At 35.5% G+C, this 14706-nt stretch overlaps 1 protein-coding gene across 3 annotated transcripts in view; it reads left to right on the forward strand.

Moving 5' to 3' along the window:
- RAD17 (RAD17 checkpoint clamp loader component) overlaps positions 1-14706 on the forward strand; it is a 38072-nt gene that overhangs the window by 4184 nt on the left and 19182 nt on the right. For all 3 annotated transcript variants that reach the window (XM_049649585.1, XM_049649583.1, XM_049649584.1), the window contains 7 exons: positions 64-318; positions 850-933; positions 5159-5315; positions 6250-6386; positions 7208-7260; positions 7341-7466; positions 7559-7628. In XM_049649585.1, the coding sequence (XP_049505542.1) occupies positions 64-318; positions 850-933; positions 5159-5315; positions 6250-6386; positions 7208-7260; positions 7341-7466; positions 7559-7628 (882 nt within the window). The remainder of the gene's footprint in view (positions 1-63; positions 319-849; positions 934-5158; positions 5316-6249; positions 6387-7207; positions 7261-7340; positions 7467-7558; positions 7629-14706) is intronic.

The raw sequence follows: 14706 nt of genomic DNA on the forward strand, positions 1-14706 counted from the left end.
TTTTTGTAGCTTACTTACATAGGGAATAGAAGCAGAAAATATATTTACATTTCTTTTTTTCAGGTAACAGATTGGGTAGACCCATCATTTGATGATTTTTCAGAGATTACAGGCATCTCTATTACTGCCACGTCGTTACATGTGAATAACGCAAGTCACAGAAGAAAAAATGTGCCTTCCAGATTAGAAAGTAGCAGATTTCCAGCTAGAAAAAGAGAAAAGCCACTGTCTTCAGAACAGATTTATGGTCCAGAAAATTCAAAAGACTATTTATCTGAAAACGAACCATGGGTGGATAAATACAAACCAGAAACTCAGGTACTAAGTAGGATACAAACAAGTGTACGTAATTTAATTTCAGGAAGGAGAGGAATGTGCATTTTCAGATGATTACTCATAAAAATCTGAATGAATGAATTAGAAAAAAACAATAGTTCCTAGGTTTTTTTTATGTTCCGTTGTTTAGCATTTCTCAAGTTCTTCCGAAGTTGGACCATTGCTTATTTGTGTTAGATTTAATTTAACCCAACATAGAATTGATCTGTTTATTTTTTTCTTAAGTATAACACCTCCCTCTGTTTATTCCCTTCCCAAAATGTATTTGAGGATTTAAAAAAAATTATAAAATTCCAGACCTGCTCCAAATTTTCATAAAAAGGTATCAGCGTAAGAACGGAATTTTTCCATAACAATATAAAAAATTAAGTGTAATAACAAAGACTTTTAGTTGCCTCATGTGTTACTTGTTTGCTAGTTTTTTCATTAAAAATGCTTAATTTAGATTAATGTGTACTAATGTACCAAAAATCCTTGGGTTAAAATTGTTTATTTTAAACTTGAAATTTTTAGCATGAACTTGCTGTGCATAAAAAGAAAATTGAAGAAGTTGAAACCTGGTTAAAAGCTAAAGTCTTAGAAAGGCAACCAAAACAGGTAATTTGATAAGAAATGTGTTTTACAATATATTAACATCAAATGTTTCTCCGATTTATGGTTGGTTGTAAGAAGTTAAACTTTTAGGATGACATTGTTCATTAAGTCCAGATCACATACATTAAAAGTCTTTGGTTTACTGCTTCAAGTTTTACTAAAAGACTCAGACTTTGAGTTTTCTCCTTTACTTACACCTGTCTCCCACTTATGCCCTCGTAAGTCATCATAAAGCATAATAAACCGGTTAGGGTGCTAGCATATTTAGCATATCTGATCATCTCATGCTGAAGCAAGAGGCAAATTACTTACTAGTTTTTGTATTAAATATAGCCTGAAACAGTCATTCATTTTAAGGCTAATTTTTTTGTTTCACTTCCTAATTCTGTAATTACTCTTGGCTTCCAAGCTAGAATATTCTTTCTCTCTCTCCTTTTTTTTTTATTTTAATGTTTGTTTATTTCATGAGAGAGACAGAGTGTGAAGAGGGGAGGGACAGAGAGAGAGGGAGACACAGAATCCGAAGCAGACTCCAGGCTCTGAGTTGTCAACACAGAGCCCGGTGTGGGGCTCGAACTCACAAACCGCGAGATCATGACCTGAGCCAACTGACTGAGCCACCCAGGTGCCTCTCTTTCTCTCTTTTTTTAAACTTACTTTTTCTGAGATTTTTTCAAATGTAAAGGAAAGTAGAATAATAAAAAACTCATACTCCCATAAAGTACCCGTCATTTTTCACTTTCAAGTATTTTAAAGTAAATTATAGGTAAGTGACATTTCAGTCAGATTTTTAGAAACATCAGTATGCCTCTTTTTTTTAAATAAACATTTTCTTAATTAACTATATGTACCATTACTCTAACAAAATTAGTTATAATTCCCTAATGTTATCTAATGCTCATGTCATATGCACATTTATCCATTTGTCTCCAAAATGTCATTTACAGCTGATTTGTTACAACGAGGATCTAATCAGGGAACACCCATTGCAATGGATTGTTACACCTCTTAGGTCTTTTAAAATCTAGAACAGTACACTTCACTCTCTCTTTTTCTCTAAGACATTGTGAAGAGACCAGGCCTGGTGATACGCAGAACTCTCACATTCTAAATTTGTCAGATTGTTTCCTCTTCATGATGTCTAACTTGTTCTTCTATCCTGCATTTCCTGTAATCTGGAAGTTTGAATTAAGGGCTTGATTAGACTCAAGTTGAACATTTTTGTAAGAATATTCTGTGTTGTATGGTGTATGTTTTATGTTGTCCCATATGAGAAAAGATGTTTGGTTTTCCTACTGTCTTTGATGTTAAGTTTTCACTAAATTAAGGAAATGATAGTAAAAAATCTTCATTGTGAGAAAAGTTTCCCTTGCAACTGCCATATAATCTATGGGGAGAAAATTTGACAATGTTATATGTCCAGTTCCCCAGCAGCCTTTCACCAAAATGCTTTAGCATCCATTTGCAGTCTCTGCCTGAATCAGTTTACTTTGTTAAGATTGCAAAATGGTGATTTTTAAATTCTACTTTTCTATAATTGTTAGCTGGCAGTTTTCTATACAGAAGTTTGCCAACGTTAATTGGGGCTATGTAACTATGTTTAAATACAATTCCAATTGGAAACACAGGATAGATTTTAATGGATTGCCTTTAGTTTTCAACTTTGAGATGAAGAGGTTTGTGTTTTAGTTGCCTCCAGTGGTAACAGGTCTTTCTCTTTTGAATTGAGGTTTTTTCTGTCTGGTCTGTGGATCTAACCATTTGGTTTAGTGTTGAGATAATGTATTTAAGGTAGATTTGCAGTGTCAGCATTGGTATTCCTCTGCTGGCTCAAAAAATCTCCCCTCTCTCTTTTGTGAGTACAGATTCTTGGGCAGTTTCCCTGACACACTTCTTACATCCAGGCATTTTCTTAGCTGGGCTAATATTTATATCTTTTTAGTGTTCACTATGTTGTCTCACTTACCAATACTTTGATAATGTAAACATTATCATGTGCTAAACCTACTTGTGTTACTGTTAATACTCTAATGAACTTAGGTATGTGTGTGCACATGTTGGTATTTTGGAAAATATTTCCTCTACAATTTTAAAAGCTTCTTCCCTCCAAGAAGTTAGAGTGTTACCAATCATACACTCTTTATTATACAAAAGTCCAGTGATGTCAGTAATTACAAGACATTTTTATTCAAAAAAAAAATTTGGTGACTTCTAGATTTTTCTGTGGGCAAGCTAAAATTATTTTTTCTTAAATTTATTGTAAGTACTTCAAATATCTGCTGAATTTAATTTTTCAGGGCAGCATCTTTCCTTAAAATATGGTAAAACTATTACAATGTGATGAAAATGTATATAGGGGATATAGTCAATAATTAATAACTTTGTATGGTGAAATGATAAGTAGACTTATAGTCATCATTTTATAGTGTATAAAAATATCAAATCATTATGTGTACACTTGAAACTAATAGGTTATGTCATTTATACTTCAATAAAAAAAAGAAAAAACTCTATTTTAGGCGATGGGAACATTAACACACAAGTCTTTATGCTTTAGTGTTCTACCTACCTCCCACTTCTCTTACTGGAAGCAAAGCTTTTGCTATGTGGCTGTGCTCACTGTATCAAAAAACAAGACACTTAACTTTATTACATAAGAAAAATACATGGGTGCCCATGTTGATCTTCCTCTTCTTTTTTTAAAAGTAATCTGCTTGGTGGTAGTCAGTTCTCATTACTTACATTAGGCATGTCCTGTAAAGTTGCTAGAAACAGCGAATACTGAACCATAGTTCCTGAGAGAAATAAGTAGTTAGGTTCCTGCAGAATCTTCCTCTGGCCATATTTACAACAAGTCATCAATATATAACCTTGTTTTATATTTGTTTTGGTTTAAAGACACCATGTTTAACATATATATATATATATTTATTTATTTATTTACACTTTTTTTTTTTTTTTTTAATGCTTATTCATTATTGAGGGACAGAGAAAGATAGAGCTCCAGTACGGGAGGGGCAGAGAGAGGGGGAGACAAAGAGTCCAAAGCAGACTCCAGGCTCTGAGCTGTCAGCACAGAGCCTGATGCAGGGCTTGAACTCAAAAACCACGAGATCATGACCTGAGCTGAAGTCAGATGCTTAACCAACTGAGCCACCTAGGTGCCCCATATTTTTCAATCATTAAAATCATGGCCGATAGATAGCACTATAATTCATGCACTTATTTGTTTTTTTTGTTTTTTTTTTTGTTTTTTTTTTTTTGTTTTTTTTTAATTTTTTTTTTTTTAAACGTTTTTATTTATTTTTGAGACAGAGAGAGACAGAGCATGAACGGGGGAGGGTCACAGAGAGACAGAGACACAGAATCTGAAACAGGCTCCAGGCTCTGAGCTGTCAGCACAGAGCCCGACGCGGGGCTCGAACTCACGGACTGTGAGATCATGACCTGAGCTGAAGTCGGACACTCAACTGACCAAGCCACCCAGGCGCCCCGCACTTATTTGTTTTAAAAAATGGGACTGGTTCTCTTCTGGGGCCAAGTACAAGAGCCCTTTTTATACTAGCTAGTAAAGGTAAACAGTTGAGTAAGGATTACAGTCCACCAGGGGATTAGGAAATCTTCCCCTGATATTTTTTTAGATTTAACTTTTTTATCAGATTGATAATATGAGAAGATACTACTGTGACCTACAACCTCTAGTCTGTCTTTAGAGTTCTAATTCTGGAAAAGATGTTTCTTAATACACATTTCTTAAAAAATTTGATATCCAAACGAAGATCTTCCTATAAGGATATTATACTTATTTAATACTAAAGTGTATAATTGAAAGAGAGGTTTGTATTAAGATTGGGTTTTTGAATTCAGGTAACCTCTAAAAATATTTGTTTCAGACATTACCTGCTCAATCTAATTGACATTTAGTTGTTTTAATTTAGCTGCTAAGTAGACCTTAGTAGGGACATAATGCAAGAATGGAAGAATTATCAGAAGCTATACTTAAATTTTAGGAAAAAGACTATCTTATTTTATAGTCATAAAATACTTATGATTTATTTTATACAGTTGGTGTAATCCAGATAGCATCATTGTAAAATTTAGTCACTTTATACCAGAAATTTAGTAAATATTTGTAGAAGTAATTAATATTTAGAAAGAAAATTCAAACAAAATACTCTAGCATTCCAGGTGATTTTGATTTTTTATTAATGTTTGTATTTGGTTTTAGGGTGGATCTGTTTTATTAATAACAGGTCCTCCTGGATGTGGGAAAACAACAACTCTAAAAATACTATCAAAGGAGCATGGTATTCAAGTACAAGAGTGGATCAATCCAATTTTACCAGACTTCCAAAAAGATGATTTCAAGGAGATCTTTAATTCTGGTAAGATTTGCTGTGAAGGTAGTGGAAATAGTGGGAAAAGTCTATGTTTAAAGGAGGTTTGAAACTCCCCATCTGGGGTGCCTGGGTGGCTCAGTCGGTTAAGTGTCCGACTTCGGCACAGGTCATGATCTGACAGTTTGTAAGTTTGAGCCCCGTGTCGGGCTCTGTGCTGACAGCTCAGAGCCTGGAGCCTGTTTCGGATTCTGTGTCTCTCTCTCTGCTTCTCCCCTGCTCATGCTCTGTCTCTGTCTCTCAAAATAAATAAATAAACATTAAAAAAAATTAAAAAAAAAAAAAAAAGAAAGAAAGAAAGAAACTCCCCATCTATATTCTTGAGATTCCCAAGATTTTTGGGTATATGTTTTTAGAAGAAATTGTGTTGTCACTCGTATGCTAGATTGACATCTGACCACTATTAATAACTTCATAAAATAAGAATAGCAATCAAATGAAACCATATGAGAGCATTTTCTTTGATACTTCCCAGTTTTAGAGAGTAGTAATTTCAAGAGAAGAGGGGAAAGTTGCCTCCAGTAGAGGAGAATGGGATTCTTTGAGGATTAAGTCTGATCAATTGATTCATAGCACACTCATTTGGAGTGTCTTCATTTTACAGGCAAAGACATAAATGTTTTTACCAGTTGGGTGACTATTATACTGACAGCTGTATTCTGAAGTTATTTAATTCCATATTACATTCATTGGTATAGAAAATTCACTGTGGTCCATGATGACTCTTGTCTTTTGAAATGTATATCTTATTTTGAATTTGAACAGTTTTGCCTAATTAGAAAAAAATCTACAATTTTGTGAGCTCCTTCAGGTATATGTGAATGTATTCAGTAACATATATATGTATATTAAGTACATATGTGTGGTGCTGATGTGTGCATAATTTGTTGAGAGTAAAAATGTTGAATGTGTTTTCTTTCAGAATCAAGCTTCCAAGTATTTCCCTATCAATCTCAGATAACAGTTTTTAAAGAGTTTCTGCTAAGAGCAACAAAATATAACAAACTACAGATGCTTGGAGATGATCTGAGAACTGATAAGAGGATAATTCTGGTTGAAGTACGGACAAATTTTGAGATCCTACTAACTATTGAGTAAATAATTACAAGATATATCTTACTGATAGTGGCGTTAACTCTCTCCATAGTATTAATCGTGGTAAGATACAATGTAAAGGCTCTGTGATAGCAGAAACCTCGGGTCTTTTCCAGTAAACTTGAATAGAGTAGCTATCAGTTGATGAACTTTAGAATTTTAATGATGTAAGTGTGGAAAAAGCAAAAGAAATAATTTGAAGGGTGCCTGGGTGGCTCAGTCGTTTGAGCATCTGACTCTTGATTTCGGCTCAGGTCATGATCTAGCAATTCTTAAGTTCAAGCTCGGTATCAGGTCTGCGTTGACAGTGAAAAGCCTGCTTGGGATTCATTCATATTCTCTCTCTCTCTCTCTCCCCCTCTCTCTCCCCCTCTCTCTCCCCCTCTCTCTCCCTCTCTCTCCCTCTCTCTCTCCCTCCCTCCCTCCCTCCCTCCCTCCCTCTCTTCCCCTCCCTCCCTCCCTCTCCCTACCCCTCCCCTTCTCACTTTCTTTCTTGCAAAATAAATAAACTTAAAAAAAAAAAGGAAGGATTTTAGAAAGTGGTGTCTTAGTGAAAATACTGTAACTAGTAGTGACCTTAAGAAATTTGAACTGAAACTTGGGTTTCCCATTGATGCATTTTACTGGCTAGGACATCAGCTTTTTCATGTTTTCCTTAATTTCTATAAAAGTTCTAGTTACACTACGTTGAATAGGTGACATTTTTTCCTAATTTGGTAAATATAAATCTGAAAATAAATTTACACAAGAATAAAACTAAACTAGTATTTATCATTTTTCAATAGGATTTACCTAACCAGTTTTATCGAGATTCTCATACTTTACATGAAATTCTCAGGTGAGTTTCAGTGAAGTTTTCTCAAACTTTGAATTAAATGGCAATAGCTTAAATTTCAACATTGCTATACTTTATTTTAGGAAATATGTGCATACTGGTCGGTGTCCTCTAATATTTATAATCTCTGACAGTCTTGGTGGAGATAATAATCAAAGGTTACTGTTTCCCAAAGAAATTCAGGAAGAGTGTGCTATATCAAACATTAGGTAAGAATGAAATTCTTGTTATGCTCACATTCACAAGTTATATTTTTAGGTAATCATCTAACCCTTATCTTTCTTTATAAAACTTTTGACAGTTTTAACCCTGTGGCACCAACAATTATGATGAAATTTCTTAATCGAATAGTGACTATGGAAGCTAATAAGGTAAATCTCTTAAGAACTGATTAATCTGAATCTTACATTTTATTTATAGAAAGTGAAACTTGCAGAGTTAGAGACACATATTATTTCAGTTTTTAGAATTAAAATATTTTATTACATTTGTAAGGCCTGTCATTTTAGGAAAGGCAGGAAATAGTTTTAGAAATCCAGGGGTGCCTGGGTGGTTCATTCGGTTAAGCGTTTGACTCTTGATGTTGGCTCAGGTCTTGGTCTCAAGGTCATGAGTTCAAGCCCTTTGTTGGGCTCCACAGTGGGCGTGGAGCCTACTTAAAAAAAAGAATCTTTAACCTTTTTCTACTATTAAACCTCACTTTCTCTTTCATATTGAAGTAAATAGTTCTTTCCTTGGCTTAGTATTCTAAATTGTGTCGATTATCAAGAGACTGTTTCCTGACGTTTAGGTAGGAGTCATCAACACTCCAACTCTACATTTGTCCTGTGGTCAGTTTTTTTTTTAATCTAACATTTTTATTGTGGTAAGAAACATAAAATTTACCATCTTAACCATGTATTTTCTGATATTATGGAATATACTTGACATACAACATTCATAAGTTTAAGGTATACAACACGCTGATTTGATACACTTAACATATTGCAAAATGCTTACCACTGTGGCATTACACAATACCACCAAGTCGTGTCATTACCACTTCTTTTTTGTGGTGAGAACATTTCAGATCTACTCTCTTAGTACCTTTAAAATATTTAATACAGTGTTATTAACTATACCGTCTTAACCATTTTTAAGTGTACAGTTCAGTAGTATTAGATATATTAACGTTTTGGTGAAATGGCTATTGTCATTTTTTTTTTTAAATTACAATTCTGTTTTTATTTGTGGAGTCACAGTTACATTTTTTTATTGTGTATACAGTTGCAATGTTAACTTGAATAATTCAATTCGTTAAAAATGAGAGTTTCAGAACCAAGGAATTTCTGTGATTTAATGTTTTTCAATGACAAATAATGATGTTTTAACTGTAATTATAGTTTTATATTATTTGTATACTTTATCAAATAAAAACAGATGGGGTTTCATAGGAGCCAGTACCATGGTAGTTATTATTTAAATGGTAAATTGTTTTTTCCTTTTTAAAAAAAAAATTTTTTTTAACGTTTATTTATTTTTGAGACAGAGAGAGACAGCATGAATGGGGGAGGGTCAGAGAGAGAGGGTGACACAGAATCTGAAACAGGCTCCGGGCTCTGAGTTGTCAGCACAGAGCCCGACGCAGGGCTCGAACTCACGGATTGCAAGATCATGACCTGAACCGAAGTCAGACACTTAACCGACTGAGCCACCCAGGCGCCCCTGTTTTTTCCTTTAAGGTACCGAATCAGTCAAATTAGTTTCATCAGCCAAACGATTGGTCTAGTGTGTAAAAGTAAAGTTCAAATTTGTCCTTTGACTTTATTGATGAATTAATCATCAGTTGATTTTTTGAGCTTTGAAGTTGACATTTGTAGTTCTGTGTGGTCTTAAAATCTCTATTTCTAGCACAATCCAGTGATTAAAATATTATGAAATCCTTGGGTACAGAACATTCAGCTCTTTTGAGCTATTAAGAAGAAAATGGAAAATGTTAATAATATAATACCTGTTAATTTAGTGGTATGATTATTAGACTTGAAGGTATTATTTAATGTTAACATTACTATCACTGCCATTATAAAAATAGTATGTATTAACTATTCCCAAACTTTATTACCATGCTTGTATCTATACAAACTATTTTATTTTTTATTTTTTATTTTTTTAATTAAAAATTTTTTTTTTTAACGTTTATTTATTTTTGAGACAGAGAGAGACAGAGGATGAACAGGGGAGGGGCAGAGAGAGAGGGAGACACAGAAGCAGAAGCAGGCTCCAGGCTCTGAGCTGTCAGCACAGAGCCCGACGCGGGGCTCGAACTCACGAACTGTGAGATCATGACCTGAGCTGAAGTCGGATACTCAGCCGACTGAGCCACCCAGGCGCCCCTATACAAACTATTTTAAACAGATTTATATTTCTTCCCTGTGGTTTTTATGGCTTTTAAACCAAAACCAGTGTTATTGACCAAAAAGGACAATCTAAAATATTTGAAACTATTGATTTGGCAGAATGAGCTTTGTTGGTGTGCAAATAAATATAAATGGAAAAAGAAAAACCTCCAGAAAAAAATTGGTGTAGACTTTTTTTTCTGTAAAATAAACTAACTTTCTGATGAGTTTGGGAACAAAAAATCAAATAACTCATTGGTTCCATATAAGAAAAGCTTCTTAAACTGGTTTGTACATCTGTAAGCCAAGGGGAATTAACCTTTGCTTAGCCCCTGATCTGTGACATAAATTACTCTGAGTTATTTGTCTATGGAATTTTTCTTTTCTTTCTTTTTTTTGTCAAGGAAGTGATGTTTATTTTTTTTAATTTATTATTTTGTTTTAAATTTACATCCAAAGTAGTTAGCATATAGTGCAACAACGATTTCAGGAGCAGATTCCTTAATGCCCCTTACCCATTTAGCCCATCCCCCCTCCCACAACCCCTCCAGTAACCCTCAGTTTGTTCTCCGTATTTATGAGTCTCTTCTGTTTTGTCCCCCTCCCTGTTTTTATATTATTTTTGTTTCCCTTCCCTTATGTTCATCTGTTTTGTCTCTAAAAGTCCTCATATGAGTGAAGTCATATGATATTTGTCTTTCTCTGACTAATTTCGCTTAGCATAATACCCTAAGTTCCATCCACGTAGTTGCAAATGGCAAGATTTCATTCTTTTTGATTGCCAAGTAATACTCCATTGTGTATATATTTCACATCTTCTTTATCCATTTATCCATCGATGGACATTTGGGCTCTTTCCATACTTTGGCTCTTGTGGATAGTGCTGCTACAAACATGGGGGTGCATGTGTCCCTTCGAAACAGTACACCTGTATCTCTTGGATAGATGCCTACTAGTGCAATTGCTGGGTCTTAGGGTAGTTCTATTTTTAGTTTTTTGAGAAAGCTCCATGCTGTTTTCCAGAGTGGCTGCACCAGCTTGCATTCCCATGTTGTCATTTTTAATGCATCATTTTTTCTATCTTTGACATCAACATTATGTTAAAATAAATTGATGGAACTTCTCCCAGCAGCATGGTTCTAGGGGGAGCCTACTACAAATCAACTAGATCTTAAATGAAACATAATAAATTTTTTTGCACCACTTGGATCATAGAAACTGAGGGAAATCTTCAAGAGAGAGGTTGCTTTGAGGATCAAACAAAAAAATGTATGTATGAAAAGTACTTAACTGAATAAGTAAAAACTATTAATAGTGAAAAATTATAGGCAGACTCCAATAATAGAGGGAGCAGTTATTATGATGAGGTGTCATGTCATTAATTAGTGTTTTGAGAATATTTAGTGATATTGGAAAATACGAATTAATGTATTTTAACTTAATGTCAAGTTAAAAATAATAAGGTGCAAGGGGCACCTGGGTGGCTCAGTCAGTTAAGTGTCTGACTTTGGCTCAGGTCATGATGTCACGGTTCATGGATTCGAGCCCCACATCAGGGTTTGTGCTGACAGCTCACAGCCTGTAGCCTCTTTTGGATTCTGTGTGTGTGTCTCTCTCTCTGCCCCTCCCCTGCTCATACTCTGTTTCTCTCAAAAGTAAACATTAAAATAATAATAACAATAGTAAGGTACAAAGTTATAATGCTAACAATAGAAATTATATATTTAGGGGCACCTGGGTGGCTCAGTTGGTTAAGCGTCCAACTTTGGCTCAGGTCATGATCTCATACTCCATGAGTTCGAGCCCCGCATCGGGCTCTGTGCTGACAGCTCAGAGCCTGGAGCCTGCTTCAGATTCTGTGTCTCCTTCTCTTTCTGCCCCTAACCACTCATGCTCTGTCTCTCTGTCTTAAAAATAAAATAAAACATTTAAAAAAAAATGAAAAAAAATTCATCTTCAGCTCTTAATATGCATCAGGCACTAAGCAAAGTATTGTTATATACCTGATCTTATTAAACCTCATTACAACTGTACAAAATTGGTACATAATCCCCATTTTATGGATGAAGAGACAGCTTTTGGGGGGAAATGACTTGCATAATATCTCACAACTATTAAGTATCAGATAGGTTTGAAGTTTTGTTCTCACTCCAGTTCACTGTGCTAAAACAAAATAATTTTCTATAACAGCAGAATGCATGTTACACTTACACCCATACATACTAGAAGAAACTACATAAAAATGCTGAGTGTGGTTAGTTCTGGATGGTAGGATTACTTGTGTTTTTTTTTTATGTCTTTTTGAAAATAAATCTACATTCTCTACTAGGAGCATAACTACAAATTATTATTTTTAAATACTTTATTTACTAAACATCAAGAACTAATAGACATAGTCAACATATAGCAGCTTACCACATTAACTCAAAAATTTTTTTAAGACTAAATCATCAGGGGTACCTAGGTAGTTCAGTTGGTTAAGCATCCTACTTTGGCTCAGATCATGATCTCACAGTTTGTGAGTTCGAGCCCCGCATCGGGCTCTGTGCTGACACCTCAGAGCCTGGAGCCTGCTTTTGGATCCTGTCTCTCCCTCTTTCTCTCTCTCTCTCTCCCCCTCCCCTGCTTGCACTCTGACTTTCTCTCTCTCAAAAATAAACATTAAAAAAAAAAAAAAAAGACCAAATCATTCAATTGCAAATGGCATTCACTTTAATAAGTTGTGTTGGAATAGTAAAAAATATACCATGGGGGCGCCTAGGTGGCTCAGTTGGTTAAGCGTCCAGCTCTTGGTTTGGGCTCAGGTCGTGATCTCACAGCTTGTGAATTTGGCCCTCGCATGGAGCTCTGTGCTGACAGTGTGGAGCCTGCTTGGGATTTTGTCTCTCCTTCTGTCTCCACTCCTCCCCCGTTCATTCTCCTCTCAAAAATAAATAAACTTTTTAAAAAAGAGAGATGGGGCGCCTGGGTGGCTCAGTCGGTTAGCGTCTGACTTTGACTCAGGTCAGGATCTTGCAATTTGTGAGTTCGAGCCCCATGTCAGGCTCTGTGCTGACAGCTCAGAGCCTGGAGCCCGTTTCAGATTCTGTGTCTCCCTCTCTCTGCCCCTTCCCCGCTCATGCTCTGTCTGTCAAAAATGAAGAAACGTTAAAAAATTTTAAAAAAAAAGATAACATGACTTTTTTGTTGTGTAGTTAACATGTTGCACTTTAAGTAGTTGACCTGCAAGAATGTTAGAACTAGTATACTTGGGGCACCTGGGTGGCTCAGTTGGTTAAGTGTCTGACTTTGGCTCATGTCATGATCTCACAGCTCATGAATTTGAGCCCCACATCAGGTTCTGTGCTAACAGCTCAGAGCCTGGAGCCTTATTCAGATTCTGTGTTTCCTTCTCTCTCTGCCCTTCTCCCACTCGTGTTCTGTCTCTACCTCTTAAATATAAATAAAAATTTTTTAAAAAATTTCATTGTATTTAAGATTTTTAAATTTAGTTTTTATTTTTTTAAGTTTACTCATTTATTTTTGAGACAGTGAGTGAGCACAAGTGAGTGGGGGAGAGGCAGAGAGGAAGAGAGATACTCCCAAGCAGGCTCCCTGCTCAGGGTACAATCTCACAAATCTGTGACATTATGACCTGAGACAAAGTCAAGAGTTGGACGCTTGACCGACTGAGCCACCTTGGTGCCTCAAGATTTTTTAAGTTATCTCTACACCCATTGTGGGGCTTGAACTTACAAGCCCGAGATCAAGAGTCTCATGCTCTACTGAGTCAACCAGGTGCACCTAAAACTAGTATACGTTGAGTTTATTGTTGATACGTTACATCACAGGAGCAATAACCAGCACACTTCAAATCCTTCAAACTTTTATAAAATCAATTGTTAGGATGCTGTCTGGAGTCTCCAAAGATGATAATGATGTTATAGGAAGATTAAGAGTTTAATCTCTGGCATTCTGCACCTCAGTTAATTAAATTAAGAAAGAGTGTTGACATCTTTTTTATTAAATAATGTTTTATTTTTATTTTAGAGAGCTCGAGCAGGGGAGAGGCCCAGAGGGAAAGAAAGAAAGAATCCCAAATCCCAAGCAGGCTCCATGACCAGTGCCGAGCCTGATGCGGGGCTTGATCCCAGAACTCTGGGATCATGACCTGAGCTGAAATCAAGAGTCAGATGCTCAACCGACTGAGCCACCCAGGTGCCCCTAGTTATAAGAAAGAATGTTGAATATCTTAGGTTTTTTTTTTTTTTTTTAAGTTTAAATAGATGTTTCTCTGTTTTTATAAGAAAAAAGGTCTTTAGTCTTTTCTGTATTATTAAGTATGTAAAGTGTGATCACACATTTCAACCACAGTTGTATATGCAGAGTAATTAACATCCATGGTATTTCCTTCAGCTACCAAGGATCATGATTTTAAATTACATTTCCTTTTTGGCAACTACCATACTAGAATTTTTCAAAAAGAAATACTCATTTAAAATTTTAAATAAAATAAACGTATTCACAATAAAAATGAAGTTAATCTGGAAGAGAAATTCACAGGCATGAGCAAGAAAATTTTATAAAGGAATAATGAAGAGAGACTTGCTCTGTAGGTATTGGAGCATAATATAAAATTATACATATCACACCTGCATAATATTGGCACAGTAATAGACAAAAAAGAATAAAATGAGAAGAAACACAGAAATAGATCAGTATGTGTAAATGGCAATTTTCTGTATAAGAAAGTAGTATTTTACGTTACTGGAGAAAGAGGAGACTATTAAAATTAAGTAGTATTTGCACAATTGGATATCCATATGGAAAGACATAAGGTTGCATCTTTATACTATGCACAAAAATAATTTTTAGGTAGACTGAAGTTCTGGGGTGCCTGGGTGGCTCAGTTGGTTGAGTGCCTGACTCTTGATTTTGGCTCAGGTCATGATCCCAAGGTTGTGGGATGGAGCCCCCCACATGGGGCTCTGGATTGAGTGTGGAGCCTACTTCAGATTCTCCCTCCCCCTCCCTCTCCCTTCCTCTCTCCTCCTCTCTCCCTCTCTCCCTCTCTCCCTCTCTCCCTCTCTCCCTC

Source organism: Panthera uncia (assembly GCF_023721935.1).
Source record: "Panthera uncia isolate 11264 chromosome A1 unlocalized genomic scaffold, Puncia_PCG_1.0 HiC_scaffold_17, whole genome shotgun sequence".
Taxonomy (NCBI): Eukaryota; Metazoa; Chordata; class Mammalia; order Carnivora; family Felidae; genus Panthera; species Panthera uncia.